General features: G+C 39.0%; 1 protein-coding gene, 1 non-coding gene and 1 pseudogene across 6 annotated transcripts in view; all 3 read right to left on the bottom strand.

Annotated features, from left to right (window-relative positions):
• Window positions 1-9,096: 9,096 nt before the first annotated feature.
• The window catches only part of GCFC2 (GC-rich sequence DNA-binding factor 2), a 35,284-nt gene continuing 25,063 nt past the window's right edge, over window positions 9,097-19,317 (bottom strand). For 3 of the 5 annotated variants that reach the window (XM_053924807.2, XM_053924809.2, XM_045193822.3), the window contains 5 exons: window positions 18,100-18,176; window positions 16,628-16,694; window positions 13,438-13,584; window positions 10,487-10,611; window positions 9,097-9,395 (listed from right to left, as the gene is read on the bottom strand). In XM_053924807.2, coding sequence (XP_053780782.1) covers window positions 9,278-9,395; window positions 10,487-10,611; window positions 13,438-13,584; window positions 16,628-16,694; window positions 18,100-18,176 — 534 coding nt within the window. In that variant the 3' untranslated portion in view covers window positions 9,097-9,277. Of the gene's footprint in view, window positions 9,396-10,485; window positions 10,717-13,437; window positions 13,585-16,627; window positions 16,695-18,099; window positions 18,177-19,317 lie in introns of those variants that run through there. The other 2 variants (XR_011651233.1, XM_053924808.2) reach the window with 2 other exon arrangements.
• LOC112303136 (small nucleolar RNA U3) lies at window positions 15,328-15,539 on the bottom strand. The gene has a single exon (XR_002974620.2). It is a non-coding gene; the product is annotated as a small nucleolar RNA U3 (small nucleolar RNA).
• On the bottom strand, window positions 15,465-16,249 carry LOC112303030 (small membrane A-kinase anchor protein-like; annotated as a pseudogene).

Genomic DNA, 19,317 nt, shown 5'->3' with positions numbered 1-19,317 from the left:
TGCCCAAGAACAGATTCTTCACCTGTGGGGCGTAGGGTCCCTCCCGCACGCAGCTGGTGGGGCGGCGGCGAGGCCAGTCCAGCCAAGGGCAGGGAAACACGTGCCCTGAGCCCCCCCGGCCACACCCCGGCCTGTGCTGTGCTCGGTGCCTCTGTATTGTAAAGGAAGTTTTATTCCATTTACATTTTCGGGTGGCTCTGCTTCATGAAGCGCACCTGTTGGCAATGATCTGCGCGCCTCAGCCCGATCGGTTTTCTAGATGCGGGTGGGTCTGACCGCCTGTCCAATGTCATCGTGGGTGGGCAGAAGGGCAAGAGGTGGCCAACGCAAAATGTGAATGTAATTGCAAAGAAACTGATTAAGTCCAGCCAGACCGTGGAGTAAATGAACCTAAATCTTAGCAAGGATACTAATTTCTGCCTATGAAATTAGGTGACAAATATTAAAAAGTCTTCAATGAAAATGGGTGAGAATGAAACTGGAGGGATGAAACAGGGCGCAGTAAGTTCCGTGAATGTTTCCTAAGTGAAAGGCAGAGTTTGGGGTCCTTCCGAACCAACAAAGCAAAAACATCTCAACTCGAGGCAGCCTGGAAAAATGTGGCCCTAAATTCCATGGATGAGGAAGTCTCGTTAAAGCTAACTTGAAAATGTTAAATCTATTCTTCTTAGCTGGAGGATATATAGCTTCAGTCCTCTCTCCCTTTGTCTTTGTCCATGTGTCCTTTACACATGTGCCTCAACTTGACCCCATTATCCATTATCCCCCCTCCCCTGTGGTCACTGTCAGTTTGTTCTTTATTTCCCTGTCTCTTGTTCTATTTTGCTTGCTTGTTTGTTTTGTTGATTAGTTTCCACTTATAGGTGAGATCATGTGGTATTTGTCTTTCACCACCTGGCTTATTTCACGTAGCATAATGCTCTCCAGTTCCATCCATGCTGTCTGTGAAGGGTAAGAGTTCCTTCTTTCTGTTTTGTAGTATTCCATTGTGTAAATGTACCACAGTTTTCTGATCCACTCATTTACTGGTGGGCACTTAGGCTGTTTCCAGCACTTGGCTATTGTAAATAACACTGCTATGAACATTGGGGTGCAGAGGTTCTTTTGAATTGGTATAACATCCTATTTTGACCTGATAACTTTGCTATCATCCTAAAAGTTAGACTCTAATTTTCCCCCTCACATTTTAAGTTATTGATGTTATAGTGTACGTATGTTTTATATTGTATATCCAATAACAGATTCTTGTAGTTATAGTTATATGTATTACATTTGTTTTTTAAACTAGAGTTGTAAGTGAATTACGTCTCACCTTTACCATATTACAGAATTTGACTGTATATTTATCAATAACAGCGAGTTTTAGACTACCTTGTTGTGTTCTATGCTATTAATTAGTGTTCTTCTCAACTTGAACTTCCCTTAGTCTGCTGGAGTCTCCATTGGAGTGTTGCTGGGCTGTGAAACTTTCCAAGTATTCCCAGTCAGGGGTTTGGATCAGGTGGGTCTGGGAGCTCCACTTAGCAGTGGGTTGGGCTACGAATTAGCTCTCCTGCCCCAGCAAGGCCCGGAGGGCAACTCCAGGCATCCTCGCAGGGGTTCCTGGTCAGGCTTTCTGGTCAGGAGGGGCCAGGAGCTACACGCAGCAGTGGGTGTGTGACAGGAGAGCAAGCAGCTAGGAAATTCCTGGGCAAGTGGAATGGGGAAGCTGAGACCAGACAATCAAACAAGGCCAAACAGCTTGAGCAATTTACAGCCAGCTGGTGAATCACAAGAACTTAAACCTCCCCTAACCAAGGACACTTGAGAACGAGTGGCTTACACCTCTCCTCCCTAACCAGAAAATACATAATTTAAATCTCCCCGGTTTGGGAAATAGAGAACAGAGACCCAATTAATGCCATTTCTGCCAGCTAAATGCAAGGCAGATAAAGTCAGGGGGATAAATAACAAAAACCCCATTAGAGCTGGACAGACCCAAGGTTACAGCAGACTAAAGAATCATTTCAAACCCTCCTCCAAGATTGTCCTCTGCAGGAAAAAGATAAAAAGGCTTCAGGACAAAGACTCAGTGTGGGCTCGCTCTAGAGCATGCCCCTGCCCCTTTCCTGGGCATGAACTTCTCACCTCTTCCTAGACTCCAAGGGTCCCCATGAGACTTGCAGCCAGGGCAGCAGGGGGCAGCGGCAGCTCCACCTGGACTTTTCTCCGACTCCCAGTGAGCTAACAGCAGCCCCGCCTTGGCTCACTCCTTTCCTTACGTTTGTACGGAGCCAAAGCAGAACTCTGCCTAGGCTCTCTCCTGTTACTTCTTCTACCGTAAGTCCTCCCTTCGTTTCACTGTCCCCAGCCTTAATAAACGTACTTTCAAAATCACCTGGACTCATATTGTGAAATCTTCCCTGCCCAAAGTCAAGAACACACACACTCCAGGCCAGTCCCTGTCCGGTAGGTAACAGGTGGGGCTGTAAATGAGCTCCTCTCTCTGACCAGAGTAAGGGAGCCAACTCCAAGTTCGGAAAAGCTGTTTGTTTCTGGTCTTTACTCAAGCCAACCTGCACCCAAATTCCCCGAACAGTGTCCCGGCTTTGCTTGTGGACAATCAGCTCTGCCTGCAGTACTCTGCTCCAGCATTTCTGCACTATTTATTCAGCTTCCAGGTATTCCAACAAGGCGTTTCCTGTGACGTAAGACTGGATGGGGACTCTCAAGAGATGACCAACAACGGTCGGGGAGCTGGAGGTGCACCAAGGGTTCTCTCTTCCCACTGGAGGAAATGACGGCTCAGGGGAGGCCTGCTGGTTCGCTGCTGCTCTGGCCCGAGGGAGGCAAATACGGTCAGCATGGAGCTGCTCCTCTTACTCTGCCAGTACAGACTGTCTTGGTCTCCGTGGTGCAAGGAGGGCTTCAGCTTCATCCCGGCTTCTAGGATTCTCCCCGTGGTGGTTTGTCCATGAACAGGTCAGTTGTTCTCGCGCGGGCAGCGAAGTCTGGACTGACTCATGTCTCCGTTTGGGTGACTTCCTACCATCTTAACGTTGCCTTTTTCTTGATTGCTTGGTTGCTATAAACTTCTTTTTTCAAGAGTTCTGACAAAGTTGGCTGTGTCTGCTGCTGCTTTTTCCCAGTGTTTCTGTGGGAGGATGAGATCTTGGATCTGTCTGCTCCATCATTTTGCTCAAGTGTGTGGTATTTTTAAACATTAGTGTTGTGGTAGGACTATTATTAGCTGGAGGGAAATAATTCTCTGAATCTTTTGTGTCATTCAGAGTTCAAAAAGTCATGCTTTTCCTATTAGAAAGAGAAACAATGATATATTAAAAATTTCATTTTTCAGGGATGGGTCAGTCTAAACCCCACTAGAAGGGCTCCTATGTTCCAGACACTGTTTGAAGCATCTCATGTCTCTTAACTTTCACAGAAACCGTGCGAGGCAGATGCTTTTACTTCGTTTTACAAACGAGATAGCTTCAGAGAGGGGAGCAGCTTGTCTAAAGCGGCACAGGGGGATAGGTGGTGAGGCCGGTACTAAAACTCACAAGCATCTGAGTCAGAACTCTGTTAAAGTCAATTTAAAAACATCTCCAGGGATGGATGTGGAAGAAGGAATAAAGGGGAATAAATGGTAATGGAAAGAAAATACAATAAAATAAACTATTGAAAATAAATAAAAAAATCTCCAGACTCTATCAGAATATGATGGGAAGGCGGGGGATGGATGTTAGTGTTTTACAAGCTCCCAAGGGGATTCTACTGCACAGCTAGTCTTGAGAACCACTGCTCTCTACGCCCTGCCTCCTACAGAAACAGCGGAATGCAGGTGAAATTCAAGGCAGGTTATTTTGCTCTAAATTAGGCAGACAACCAAAAAATGCCCAGTTAACTGTCTTCAGTGAAGTCAACAGAGTGACCGTGTCCTGGTTTTCCGGAAGTCTTATTCCTGCAAACCAGGGTGGCCGGTTACCCTAGCAGCAAGCTACCTTTAATATCCTTCTTAGATTTAAAAATCCTTCATGTGTTCCTGAAAATTGTAGCACAATAAGGAAAGTGGTTTTCCTACGTATTCCCTTAGCCTTAACAAACCCAAATGTGTCCAGGGACGTTCTGCATTTTTCAATGGACTATCAGTGGTTCTAACTTTCCCACCTCACAGAGCCTTTAGTTTTGCAGGAACTTTTAAAGGGTGCTCTGCCCACCCCCTAGGCCAAAGGAAAGAGTGCCATTTATTAATCATTTGTGCCCAAATATTTTAAACAACAGACATAAATTTTTAAAATTGCATCCTCAGCACTTTGCATAATGACTAATGGCAGTGTGCGTTATCTGTCGGCCACTGTGCAGTTTATCAAGGCTGGTAATCAGACTGGGCACCGCCGCTCACTTCCTGTTCCACACGGAACTACTTTTCATCACAGCAACCGGTCAGAGCAGCTTCGCCAATGCATCTCGTTTTCTAAAGTAATGTAACACGACCATGTTGAAATTGAGCAACTTTGAGCTCTAAGTTCCAGTGGTTCTGACAGTTGTCAAGTACTGCTGTCCCCCTTGAAAATTTAAAATGCTCCATGATGTCTCTGTGAGTTTACATCCTGTCCCAGAGCATCTCAGCTCACAACTTGGGAACCGTGGGTCTGAAGGCATTGAGTTCTGCCACACAGCCATTCACATGAAAATATTCAAATGAATAGTCAACCTCAATGTTCTCTTGACATTGAATAAAAAGCCTACAAGCTCTGTGTTAACAAACCTTAATTCAAATTTTTCTGGACTAACTCCATGAGACTTAAATGTTTAAGAGGATACTGCCAACGTAAATTAGTTTATGATTGTCTTACAGAATTTTCCTGGACATATCTGGTTAGATCATACTGAACCCCCAACATTAAACACTAACAGGGCAGTGATTCTGATTCTTGGTGGAAATGTGTTAAGTGTAGGTTTGTTTGTGCAGAAAATGGGTTAAGAGCCACTGGTCTAATGGACTGTGTGTGCTAAGAACAAAAGTATCTCTGGACATCCCCATCCGCTTTTTTCAGTTAACATTCACCAATGACCTTTGAATAGATTCATGAAGAGCAATTACTGTGGTCTTCAGTGTTGCTCAGACAATTGGTAACACTGTCACATAGCCCCCTAGTCCAGACACTTGTCTGACCTATATTTATAAAAACTGATGCACAATTAAAGTACAATTAGATAACAGATCTTAAGTTTCCTGATCAGTGGGTTTGGTTTTTAACAACTGAACACGCCCAGGTGCCCACCACACCAATCAAGGTAGAACATTTCCATCACTACTGCGAATTTCCTTGTGTCTTTTCATTCGTCCATTTTAACTTTACTTTTACATTTAATATATACTGAATCATAAAGTATGTGTTCTTTTCTAACTTCCTTCTAACAAGTTCATGAGATCTTATTCTTTTGCACGCATTAGTACATTTCCAGTGAGGAGTTTTCCATTGTATGAATACAGTTTATCCCTTTTGTTTACAGTTTTTGGCCATTATTAAGGCTCCTAGCACAGGATACTCTTGTCCAAGATTTTTTGTGAACGTGCTTTTACTTTCTTGGGTAAATATCTAGGAGAATATTTACTCAGAATAAATTGCTGAGCTGTATGGTGAGTGAACATTTAATAAGAAACTATGAGCAGTTCTCTGAGTGGTTGTTCCATTCACACTTTCACGGGCAATTTATGAGTGTTCCAGTGGCTTCTTATTCTTACCCTTTGATGTCAGTCCTTTCAGTCATCCCAGTGGATGTGAATGGAATATGTCACGGTACAGTAGTTTTAATTTGTACTTCTTAGGGGACCTAAGACGAGTCATTTTGTATACATTTTAAATTTTGACAAAGTCCAATTTATCTTTTCTTGGTTAGTGCTTTCTGTGTCCTACCCAAGAAATCTTTACCTACCCCAAGATCAAAGGTATTTGTTTTTCTACAAGCTAACTGTTCTGAGTTTTATGGTTAGATCTATAATTCATCTCTTATTTTTGGGAAGGCATGTTTGCACGCATGAAGGGGAGCAGGCTCATTTTATTTGGTATATTCAGTTGTTCCAATAACCTGGTTATAAGACTCCTTTTCCCACTGAATTAACTTGGCACCTTGGTCAAAAATTGATTGGTCATATGTGTATAGGTCTGTTTCTGAACTCTTGATTCTGTTCCACTGATACAGTAGTCCATTCTTATCCTAAAGCATCGACTTGATTACTACAGCTTTAGAGTAAGTCTTGAAAGCTGATACAGCAAGTCTTCCAACTGATCTCCCTTAAGATTAGTTTGGCTATTTCAGTCTTTGCATTTCCACATAAAATTTAATTTTAATGTTTTAACCAACCAGTCTGTTTCTTTAAAGCCTAATGGAACTCTGGTAGGGATCGACTGCGTAACTGCACTAGTTTGGAGTCTAGACCCTCTGACCAAAGTCTGAGTTTTCTCATTCATGGACACGCTGTGTCTTTTTACTTAGGTTTAAAAAAAATCTCAGCAAAGATTTAAATGCAGAGAACCTGCACATCTTTCTATAGATTTGTTCCTAGGTATTTGATGTATTTTGATTCTACTGAAATGTTACTGTTTTTAAAATTTCAGTTTCCAACCGGATCACCAGCCTGCCCCTGGGCTTGCTAAATGTACTTACTAGTTCTGATTTTTTGTAGAGTACATAGAGTTTCTTGTGTAAACAACCATGTCCTTTGTGAATAATGACGGTCTGAACTCTTGTGTTCTACTCATTATGCCTTTTTCTAACCGACTGATTTTCTGATTGCTAGGGCCTACAGAACAATGTTGAACAGAAACGGTGAGCGCATTCTTGCTTTTCCAGTTCATCATTAAGTATGATGCTAAGTGTAGATGTTCTTGCAGGCGCTCTTTACTAGACTGAGAAATTTATATCCTTAGCCTTTGTGTTGGGAGAGGGTGTTGCATTTTGTCTGTTTTCGGCAGTCATTGAAATGATCGTATAGTGTTCCTCTTTTAATCTGTTCATTGGTGACTTATACTTTCTAATGTAAAGCCAACCTAACCCTCCTAGAATAAACCCTATTTAGTCACAATGTACTAATATTATTATCCTTTCTATACACTGCTGGTTTCAATTTGCTAATACTTTAAGGACTTTTATTTCTATGTTCATGAAAGGTTGGTCTATTACTTTCTTTTCCTGTAATATCTTTTTCAAGTTTTGTATCACATATAGTATTTCTTAGGAGTCACCTATATAAATATCACTTTGTTATAAGCCTAAGAAATGCAAAAAAAATTTACTTGATGTGTTTTTCATGGTCATTTTTTGGTCCTTGAAAGACAGTATGAGAAGTTTTTAAAAAGTTATTTGTCTGATTCTATAAAAATTTCATGTTCTTTATGTGAACAGAAAACTGAAAAAATCCAGGAAGAGAATCGAGATGGGTGAAGAGTTACTAAGTTGAAGTTCTGTTCTTGCTAGTTATGTTCTTTCCATTCATTTCACCCATTTCACATTAACAGGAAAATAAGAAAAAAAAACTGCACTGAGGATTAGACAAGCTTCACAAATGTTTTTGAATATCCTCAATTACAGTATATGACGGATCAAAATCTTTAGGTTCAAACTCCAAGCATAATGGAACTTAGTTGAAAAGTATCAAAGTTTAAATCAATTTGTGGTTTTGAAAATAGAGCCAGTATTTTCCATTCTATGAAAAGCATAATCTCTCTGCCCGTGAGAAAAGAGATTTAAACGTGTAAGGAGAACACATCCAACACATCTTTAATAAAAATGCAAAAGGCAGAGGCAAGTTTTCAAATGTGTATGTACTTTTACAGTAAAAAAGTTACAAATTTCATATACAGTACTGGCATTTATGTAAACAACAGAGCTGTACGCACAGACACCCCCCCCCCTGTAAACAGAGAAGAGGTCTGACAGAGTGACACTGGAGTGAGAACAGCAACGACCCGGGCAACAGGAACTGTGTGGGAATGCTAAACGCTTTTCAGCGACGGCTTTCATTTTCTAGGTAAGGTTCTATTCCTGTATAATTTGTGTAACTAAAATAAACTTAAACAATTGTTCATTAAGTGAATCATGAGTCTTCACTGCAGTAGAAATAACGCATCCACCTATTAAAATATGTGCAGCTTCAAAGCTAGGGGTGATTGTGTCAGAGGCCACACGCTCAAACCCTATACTATAATCAATTTTTTTCCTGATGGTCTTTCGGGCAACAATATGCAGAATATATATTTAGGGTTGCCATTGCTATTTTACAAATAGATTTAAGAAATATTATTATTAAACTCTCACTTTGAAAAATATTCTCAACCTTAGTCCTTGCCTTAGATTTTCATTATACACATATTTTATCAGAAAATGAATCACATGTTCTGAATATTTAAAATAACTTATCTAAGCTTAAAACCAACAATAAAAACCATAACAAAAATAGTAGTAACTATCTAGCAAGTAATGACTTAGTTTACCAAAAATATACACAAAATTAAAAGAAAAATGGCAATTGACACAGGACAGGCAAAACACTGTTATCTTTAAATATATGAGGCTCTTACCAGTCCCTAAGAAAAAGATGAATGGACATGCCAAAAAGAATTACAAATGGCCCCAAAACAACAAGCATTTACTCCCCAACAGCCCAAACATGTAATTAAAATAGGATTTTTTTCACCTATTCAATTTGTAAATGATAGTACCTATGGCTGGTGGGGACGCATTGGCCTCTCTTGCACTTGTGTTGGTACAATACATTGGTACAGATTTCTGAAGGACAATTTGGTAATCATTAGCTACCAAAGCGTTAGATACATTAATCAGTTAATACTTAAATAATTAGTTCCAATTTATATTTCCATTTTAGCTTATTTGTAAATAGAGATCATTAGAATGAAGACAACTAAAAGATGTTTTTGTGAACCAGGACAGAAGACTCACTAAAGCCAAAGCAGCTATAAGCAAGGCTTCTCCAACTCCTCTCTTAAACTGGAAAAGCAGCCAGAAGAATCAAAGGGAAATATGTGTGTTGAATTCTTAACTGCCCCTGTGTGCTTAATATGTGTGTGTGTGTATTTCAAATGTGTATATATATATACATTTGTATATATATGTATATATATATTTCGATGTATATACATATATTTCAAATCCTGGCCTCTATTACTAAGAATAAAGAGGCACCAGTTTCCCCACCCCCCACCATAACCCTCCAGCAAAGCAGCCAAGTGTGACCATACTAAAATCTACTTTATTACTCTCCTGTACAGTTTACTCAAACTTCACTAATTACTGATTTAAGATGGTCTAGGTGATATTCCTTTATGAAGGAGTCAGCTTGATTCAAAGCTCTTATTTTCACCAGCATGAGAATTATTTCTTTGACTTCGTCCCTGAAAAACAAAAAAGTATTTTCCCCTTAAAAAATGTAATGTATGAGGGCACAGTGAATCATCAGTTGATAATCTGAAACAAAAACTTTACCTTAAGCCAACATCTAAAATAGCATAACACAGGGTCCGGCAGGAGTTAACACCTGCTTGAGTGTGTAGGTAGGGGAATAACATGGGTGTAATAATTTATAGTTTTAATTTGAACATTTCACCTAAAATGTCATATGGTGTGCTTGAGTGTGATACTGTTACATTACAGAATTCCATGCTTATGATTTTGTAATAAAATACTTTGTAATAAAAAAGGGGCATATTTGTGCCAGACCCTGTATGTTCAGATGCTACCTTCCCCAGATAATTACAAGTTCCAATTCAGACTATTTTATGGACGTATCCTGGCAAATTTTAATGCGAATGACGGTGAAGTGCAGAAAAGCACAGAGCAAATCTATCGTCAGAAATCTGAGCTGTGCTGCGCTGCCACCAGCTTGTAAGGGCTATTGCGGTGGGAGCCTCAGTGGGAGCATTTACCCCACAGACACCATCCAGTCTCTGTGATTTCTGGAAAGGTGGTTCCCCTGAACACCACTGTCCTTAAGCCTCTAAACATCTGATGCTGTGAATGAGATGCACAACACAGAGATCTGGTTACTGTGGGTTAGTGGTAAACCCCAGGCTGCAGACCTGTACTTAAAAAGCCTTGAGACTTTAAAAATGGCCAGGAAAATTAAAAACATATTAAAAACATGCTTAATAAAAGGCTTCTGACTTCTAGCTTTAATTCTAAATTGCCTTCTGCTACAGTTTTCTGGATGTGTTTATTTTGGAAGAGATTTATATTTAAAAATATGAACTATAACTGAACCACCAAAAAAAGGTACAATAAGTATAAAAAATATGAGCTATACATATGCACGAGGCATGAGTATAAAATAGTGATTCCAAAGGTTGCACATAAAAATAGCTAATAATTCTACAGTAATAGTCTCAACAGATTCTTAAAAGTAGAGTAAAAGTACAAATCTTTCTAAAAATTGCTGCGGGTGTAACAGAATCCTTGAGCTACGGAGGTACAATGAAATACGCATTACCTGAATTCACCTGTAGATAACTGATGTGCAGACTGCAGTAAAAACTGGATGAAGTTTGCTAGCTGGGGAATAGATGTTCTCATGGCGGAACTTTCAAACCATTTTTCTGGTAAACATGCTGTTATCTGTTAATCAAAACACACGGCTGTTTTTCATAATGACAGTTACCGTCTGAGGACTTCTGCCGAACCTGCACAGGGAGCACGCGGGGTGCGTGCTACTCTCCTGTCCTGCAGCGTGGTTAAACAGGGTTTGAGGATCCCCTTTCTTTGTCAGGCTTATACGCTTTTTAAAAATTATGTTTTAATTCTAAGAGGTTAAAATAGACTACTTTTTACAAACAGTAGTACTTGTAATACTTTCTTTACTCTGCATTCCCGAGCCATTAAATCTGTACAAAACATACTTTACAACTAAACACCAGAAATGCCTAAACACAAAACACTTCCAGTTATCACAACTCTAAAATACATACATGTAGTACTGTTTCACTAAGACACTGGTTGACCTAGCGCATAATCCACATAAACAAATTAGCGTTAAGGAATCAAGTAGGTGACTCTAAGATACACAGAACAAAAAAATTATGGTTTTGATTTTCTTCTAATTTAATACATTGCTTTAAATGTCCATGGCAGCGTAACATCGGTGTATGTGCATTCAGTTTTTCTTTGGAAAAAAAAATAACACATCATTATCCTTAACAGATAAAGGTTAACACATGACTTGGGGGAAAGTTTTGGTAAAAACAGAAAAATGTTAACAAAATAAACGAGTAACTTCATAATAGAAAGAAGAATAAAAAGGAGAAAAAAGGGGAGAAAGGAAAAACCTGAAGTCATATTATTCAAAGCAATTCTTGGACAATCAAACAGGTTATGCTACAGTTGGTAAGATCAGCTCAGTACTCATATAAAGTAAAAGTAGGGAGAAAATGCCCCACGTGTTTACTGTAAAATGTTAAATGAAAGTTCTGGGATCCATTCTTTTAAAAATAAATCTGATTGGTCAGCCCTGAAAACAGAGATGAGAAAAAAGATTTATCCTACTGTCCTACTCCTTAATCACCACTGGAGTTTTTCGGATTCACTGAAGTTTTTTTATCTTCATCAAATCTAATACTTTTGCCATCATTTCTTCTGCTTTACAGTTATTCTGAAAAAAATGCAGACAAGTTTTTTTTTTTTTGCCTAAGGCAGAAAGTCCTAGGCAGAAGGTCCTACAAGTTTTGTTATGCCAACTGCATCTCTTTAAATTTAAAGTCCTAAAACCAACCCTTATTGGCTTGTAATTTATTATCATTTGCACCTGGCTCTCCCTTTGTTTTGTACACAGTCTCAGTGGTAAGTCTCATGGAAACACGTAGATTTTCCATAAATGATCCCAGGACATAAAACCACAGTGTCTTGGCTTGGTTATCTAGCCACAAGCCGTGGAGAGAATGTCAATGTGCCTTCTCCTCTACTTCTGCATGGTGCACTCTTATGGTCAAAGGAGATTAAATGGAACCTGAAACACACAGCATGGCTGACGATTTAAATTTTGGGTAGATAATGTAGTTTAAAACTACATGATATAAAAACCACAGCCGGAAAAATTCTGGTTGGCTAGGAAATGCAACCTAATGTTTTACATGTATGTGCACATATATTTATTTTTTCTTTTTAAAATTTATATTATAAAGTAACTGTTTTCTCATTTCTTAAAAATTCTTCAACATGACTTTTATCTTATGGATAGACAGAAATGTTTTTAAACATTTAGGTTGTTATATATTCCTTGTACTTAAAATCTGTATGTGCACTCTGATTTTTAACTTAGAATAAATTCCTAGAAGTAACACTGCTAAGTCAAGGGGTATGAACTTTAAAGGTTTTATATCAATCATGTCAAAATAGTCTCCAGAGTTGCTTCTGTCCTTCCTCCAGTGCAGAGACTGTTTCCCAGAACCGCTGGATCTCACCTTCCAGGTGAGTGGTGCCCCTGGAACGATGTGGAGCTGCTGTTTCCCCTTGCTTATGACAATACTGGCAATTACACTGAAAACAGCAGCAATAAGGTCTGCCAACACAACAGGTAAACTAATATCCCGACTGTACATTTGCATCTCTCATTATTAGTACCGTTAATCATTCCCACATGTTTAGAGGTTATTTTTTGCGTGTTATTTTTTGGCGAATTGCCTGTTGAACGTCTTTTGGCCATCTTTCATTGGAATGTTTGAATTGTTTACTGATTTGTATGGATATTAATCCTTGTTATATACAAGGGGTGGGCAAAAGTAGGTTTGCAGTTGTGAGTATGCAAAACAGTGTTTATTCTTGTGTTACTTATTTATTAATTAGTGTACTAATCATTATTGTTAAACTACTTTGTCCACCCCTGTATTGTAACTTTTATTTCTCAGTTTTTCAACTCACTTTCTTTTTAGCCTTTTATAGATTTCGAACACAAACAACAGGAGAAAGAGTAAGTACAGTGAGCTCAATGAACCCATCTTCTAGTTTTAACAGTTATTAAGTAATCTTGGTATGTTTTTGGTTAATGCTTTTTGGATCCACTGAAGTTTTTTTTATCTTCGTCAAATCTAACACTTTTTCCCATCATTTCTTCTGCTTTACATTCCGAAAGGACTCCCTTACCATCAGACACAGTCATTTATCTTTTTAGTACAATATTTTATTTCATTTTTAACACTTAATTCTTCATTTTACCTGAAATTTATGTAGGTATTTAGAGAGAGGTAAGGGTCTAATATTCTTTTTATAAGTAATTAACCTATATACTAAATTTTAAACACTGAGGAGTTGCTTCTGGGTTTCTAGTCTGTTAAATAGATTTATTTGTTATTATGTGAACATCACAATTTTAATTATTTTGTTACAAAAAAAGATTTTAATAACTGAATTTAAAAAAATGATTAAATTAGAATCATTTCCTACAGAACTCACCTGGCTGCACTTTTTAACAACACCTGGCCCAGGCACGGAATTATGAAGAGCTATGACAAGGTAGCGATTTAGCAGCTTCTCTAGTCCTAGCTCTTGCAAGGTATCATCTGGGAGGAGTCCATTCCAAAGAAGAATATTGCGGAAGAGCTAAAATAAAGTAAAATAAAATGTCAAGGGACTATGTACCTTTTCTCCAAAGAAAAACTAGAAGAGTCTCCAACAGACATAAGTTGGTCAAACTCTTTTATACTTTCACTACAATTAATACTGTTGGAACTTTCAATTTTAGAATAGAAAATATTTCTAAATAAACACCTGATACATTCCAACCTCCACATATTTGCCCATCCTATTTTCAGTTTTTAGGACAACCACCCCAAATCCATCTCACATGAATCTGCTGGAGCCTTTCCAAATCAACAGCCTTCCTCCTCAGCCCACACTCTCCCGAGCCTGGGGCCGCTGGATGCAAGCCCGCGGGACCCCAGGAGGACGGCCTTTACCACTGTGCGTGACCTCGAGAAATCTGGCAAACCTGAGAACCTCATTGCTCTGATACATAAAGTAAGATTAATAATAACCTCTAAGTTTGGAGCTAACTTGGATAAAATAGAAGAAAGAGGTAACTTGGATAAAATACTCAGAAGAAAGTCTAATAAAATTTATATGGGTTGCCTTTCCTTCCTCTAAACCCAGATATTTCTGTGAATTCTAAGGTCTTCCACTTTTTCCCAATACTGTATTTATTACTCGGAGTGCTGAACTACAAGCAGTTGTACCAACATGCTTTTTTATTGTCATTGTGATGTTACCTCCTCTTTCCGGAAAGCCTTTTTCTTGACTCAACCACACGACAAACATGAATTCACCCTATTAAAACTATTCTTCCTGAGATCACCTATGACCTCCTAATAGTCAACTCCGATATACATTTTCAGACTTTCTCCTAATGCTTTCCAATGGCATTTAGCACCATTTTAATTCTTGAAAGCCCCTCACCTAGTTCCCCTGATGCCCATCTCTTGTGGCAACTTTAAGTTTCACAATTCATTCTAAGGCTTCTTCGAAGACTCCACTTTCTCTGCCCATCTCTAACATCAGTGTTTGCCAAGGTTGTCCTTGGCCTTCTCTGCATGTGTCACCCAATCTCCTCAGAGCTGTCATTCATGACCATGGCTCCAAACACGCACAGTATGTGGTTGGCTCCCAAATCTCTGCTAGATCTGCCCCCTGCAATTCAGACTCACATATCCAGTTGCCTCTTAGCCCTCTTTTAGGTATCTTCAGTTCACTATGCCTGAAACAGATCCTATCTTCCCTCCCAAACCTGTTTTTTCCTGTATCTCTTCCAAAGCCTTCAAAGGATGTCGTAAGTTACCAGGCTGCTAAGTCATAAACCTGGCAAGCGCTCTACATTCCTCACGTTATTAATTAGTCATCAAGTCCTTTCTTTTTTTCTCCCCACCCTCCCCCTTGAATCAAGTCCTTTCAATGGTTCAGCCTAAATATCTTTCGTACCCATCTTCTCCTTACCATTCCTGTTGCCACTGACTTAGCACTGGCTTCATCCTTTATCTTTTAGACCTGGGGTTAGCCAACTGTGGTTTGTGGGTTAAGTCCAACTCACTGCCTGTTTTTGTAGAGCTGGTGAACTAACAATTGTTTTTATATTTTTACTTTATTATATTTCACTTTTTAAATTTTTATTTCTCTGGTGACGCAACAGTGTCTCAAACTGTGTGACATTAAGCTGATTTCTGTGGTGCCACAGGACCTAGGTTTAAGCCCTTTAAGTGACTGTAATCCAAGAACAAGAAGACAGAAATTTCTATTACCACAGAGCTGCTTAAAACCCGTTTCATTTTAGGTATTCCTATACTCTTTTTTTTAACCACTCAGACTGCGTTCTCTCCCTCTTACTCTCCCAAAGGAAGAGAAGAATGATCATCAATGGCTATTAGCAGTTGCAAAAGCAACACCAAAAGCCGTCTTCACATTCAGGAGAGAACACTGCCTCCTCCTCATGGTTTCGGGTGCTCTGCATGTTCAGAGAAACTTCTCTAGTAATGAACTATAGAAATGATCCCTGGAAGTATAGTCTTACTCTCTTGATACGACCACAGACTGATTTTTACATTCCGATGGGAGTCATAACATTCATGTGACTTTTTGCTCTTGTTTCATGTATTTAAACTAGCCCAACCCTATCCACGGTTCAAGGTGTTGTAATTCCACAGCATCGAGGCCCCTCGCTCTCAATGAATGGGATGCCTCAGTACTTGACGTTACTATCCACCCACTGCCGCAAGGCATCACTCAGGGTTTCCTGGGACGGCTGTGTGCAAATTCAAAGACCACGATTTCAGACCCCGTGGGTTCCTTCACTTCCTCACTGGTAACTCGAGAAGGGGTCCTAGGTTGAAATCTCTCCTCCGACAGAAAGCTCTCTGTACTTGTGTGCAGCTTGTCACTCTCAATTGTGGTAGGAAATGGAAAAGTTCGCTTTGACTTCATTCACCCGTGTGATGAAGAACTGTGAGTGAAGCACAGCAGTAGGAAAGACTACCTCAACGGCATTTTTGGAAAACACGGAGTGTGTGTCCACGGGAAGCTGACCAGTGCTCTTTCTCTCCAGGATACTTCAGAAATCACTGATCCCTTTTACCACTCTTCACATGTAGTGTAAATGGACACCCTGCCAGGACAGCCTCCGGGAGGAGGCGGCATCCTGCGGTCTCCTGGCCCAGAGGGGACCTGGAAAGCCCAGTGCAGGCACTGCCCCCAGGGCACTGGTGTCAGGGTAGGCGGTTGCTGCACCGCCTCACTGTGCTCGGGCCCCTCCTCCTGCCCAACCCCTCCTCCTGCCCAGCCCCACCTCCCTGTACCTGGTTTTTATACTTTTAAGTGATTTAAAAAAAAAGAAGAAAATTTTGTGCCATGTGGAAATTATATGATATTTAACTTTCAGAGTCTGTAAGTAGAGGTATTAACTGAAACCCAGCCATGCTCATTTGTTATGAATTGTCTGTGACTGTGTGTGCGCTACAGGGGCAGAGCTGGGTAGTTCAACAGAGACGAATGGCCCAAAAAATGGTCTGGTCCTTTATAGAAGTTTGTCGATGATCTCTGCTTTATAGTAAACTGGATTTAAAAGAAAAAGTTTTTTTTATTTTTGCAGTTCTTGGCTTACCTTTAGACCTGACCAGAATTGTCTTTCTTGGAACTTTGAATGTGGCGATGTTTTGTTTTCTACAGCACTAATTTGAAATGAAAGAGAAAGGAGACAATGCAAACAACTGTTAATCTTTCAGAACAAGAGCTTAAAAATTTGAGTGTTTTTTTTAAGCAACCAAACTAAGCCCTAATGAATTATGAATGGAGGTGCTCTGACAATATAAAAATGACAAATGCATGCACCCTTTGACCCAACAAATCCGTTTTGAAAACGGCTTACTTGCCATTAGATATACTTGCACATGCACAGAATGTCTATAAAATTACCCACAACACTGTCAGCAACGGTTTACCACTAATGTGCCCGTTAGTTACAGTACATCTATATGGTAGCATATCATGCAGCTTAAAAAAGAATGAGGAAACTACTTATATGATGACATATATAATGATAAGCTACTTATAAGAAGATCTCAAAGATGTACTAAGTCAAAGAAGGAACAAAAAATGTACAACTGTTTGCAATACACTTCCTTTGCTATAGAAAAGAAAGAAAATAAGATGACAACATATATAAGTATTTAATTCCAATTACATAAAGAAATTCTGGAAGGGTAAAAAAGTTACTAACAATGGTTATTATTGCACTCATTTAGGTACATAGCAGAGGAAGGTCACAACTGGGGTGAATGAAAGACAGAGTGGGAGGGAGTAAGATTTTTCATTTTAAATATAAATACAATTTTAAAAAGATACTCATACTTTTGAACCATGTGAATATATTACCTGTCTAATACATTAGAAAACAAACCGTAAGAAGGTAGAATTTTTGCACAGATATCTTTTCTTGATTTGCTTTGACCAGAAAGCTAGAAGTGCCCTTCTTTTCTCTTCACAAAGCTCTCCCACCCTGTGAGTACTCGCTGGGCAGCTTCAGTTCATGACCTATCACTGCAAATGATGTCTTCTTAGCAGGTGTATGAACGTGCATCAAACACTACTTGTTTCTAATCTTAAAGTGAAGTACAGAATTCACAGATGCGGTTTCTGGCCCCTCGGTGATGTTCCAGGCCTATGCTACGCTTTCTCTGTGCCAGGCATTGTCCTGAGCATGCTTCATTTCCATACTGTCCTTTGAGAGAGGCATTAACTGAATGTCCCATTTTAACATCTGAGGACAGAGAAAGGCCCACCGTCATTATCTAGTAATGGTGAATCTGGGCTCCAGAATCTGTGATTTTAATTACTCTGCTATGCTACCTGTCATGTTCTTAAGAATAACATTACAAAAAAGCAACCCTATATCCAAGGGCTAAGCATCATACATGGTACATAGAAGATGATTGAGAAATATTTGTTAAAATCTCAATTTGCATCTTAATGGGTATAAATATGTTTTGAAAATATTAAGTTTCTTTTGTATTATATTCTTAAATCTCTATTACTTGATTAGCTATTTCATACAATCTAGAAATTAATAGCTCTTACCTCTTTGGATATAGAGGAATAAAAACATCATCTTCTATTGCTTTCTTCATTCTTGAAACAATGGATTTAAGTAAATCCTATTATTCAAAAATTTAAAAGCATCAGTGATAGTCATAGGTAGAAATATATTTACCAAAAGAAGTAATTTATTCTGTATACACACACAGAATCAGGTGTTCAAATATCAGTCAGGAATGAGAGAACTTTATTCAACCGTGGTACAGCATATCACTGTAGTTAGTACAGGTTCGCTGCTGCACAGTACTCTGTTGCCTGATACTACTGATAGGACATTTAGATGGCTTCCAGTTTGGGGCTACTATGGATAATGCTGCTATGAAAGTTTTGTCCATGTCTTTTAGGAAGTAGTGGTGTATCCCATTTATATTCCCACTGCCTGTGTATGAGAAAACCTGTTTGCTTACACCTTTACAAAAGTGTGGTAATTTTTAAAAAATGTTTTCAATTCTGGTTAGTATTTAGTCATATTTTATTATGCTTTTCTTTTTAATTTTTCTGTTGAGTAATGTGATGTTGAGCATTCTCTCATATTCTTATTTACCATGTGGACATGCCCTTTTACAAACTGCCTAATTAAGCTGCTTGTCTCTGTATCTGTTTATTTATTAGGTCTACCTCTTTCTTACTGATTTGTAGAAACCTTTTACATATTGTAGCTATGGGTTCTTTGGTGGTTAATGTCCTTTGATGCAGTAAATTCATTTTGGCAAATTAATTTTTTTATTTGTATATCTAAAGTTGGAAACCAAAATATTCATAGGGGTTTTTAAGAACATTAAGTTATAGGCATGATTCATATTGCGTGAAATATTATTTAGCTAAAGTTTATGAAGAATATAGTACCATACAAATTTAAATATTTAATTAGATAATATTAAGTGGAAGAAGTAGGTTACAAATGTACATGTCTGTCAGGATTACAACTCTGAAATAAAATTCTGGATGAAAATATCCTACAATGGTATGAGTCCTTGAACTAGGATGAAAAGATAAGGGGAGTTAAACAATGTTTTTCATGTATTAGCAAAAGTACTATAATAAGATAGTGTTCTTACCCTTAAAAAGGCACCCACCTTTGGGAAACGAAAGTGGCCTACCACACACTAAAGTCCTCTGAGTCCGGGACGACGGGTGTGGCACGAAGTGAACTGTTACTCACCCCACACTAACCGGATTACTCAAAAATGAAGACGTCCA

Source organism: Desmodus rotundus, chromosome 5 (assembly GCF_022682495.2).
Source record: "Desmodus rotundus isolate HL8 chromosome 5, HLdesRot8A.1, whole genome shotgun sequence".
Lineage (NCBI taxonomy): Eukaryota > Metazoa > Chordata > Mammalia > Chiroptera > Phyllostomidae > Desmodus > Desmodus rotundus.
Note: the sequence above shows the minus strand (reverse complement) of the source record. Positions and strands in the feature narration are given on the sequence as shown.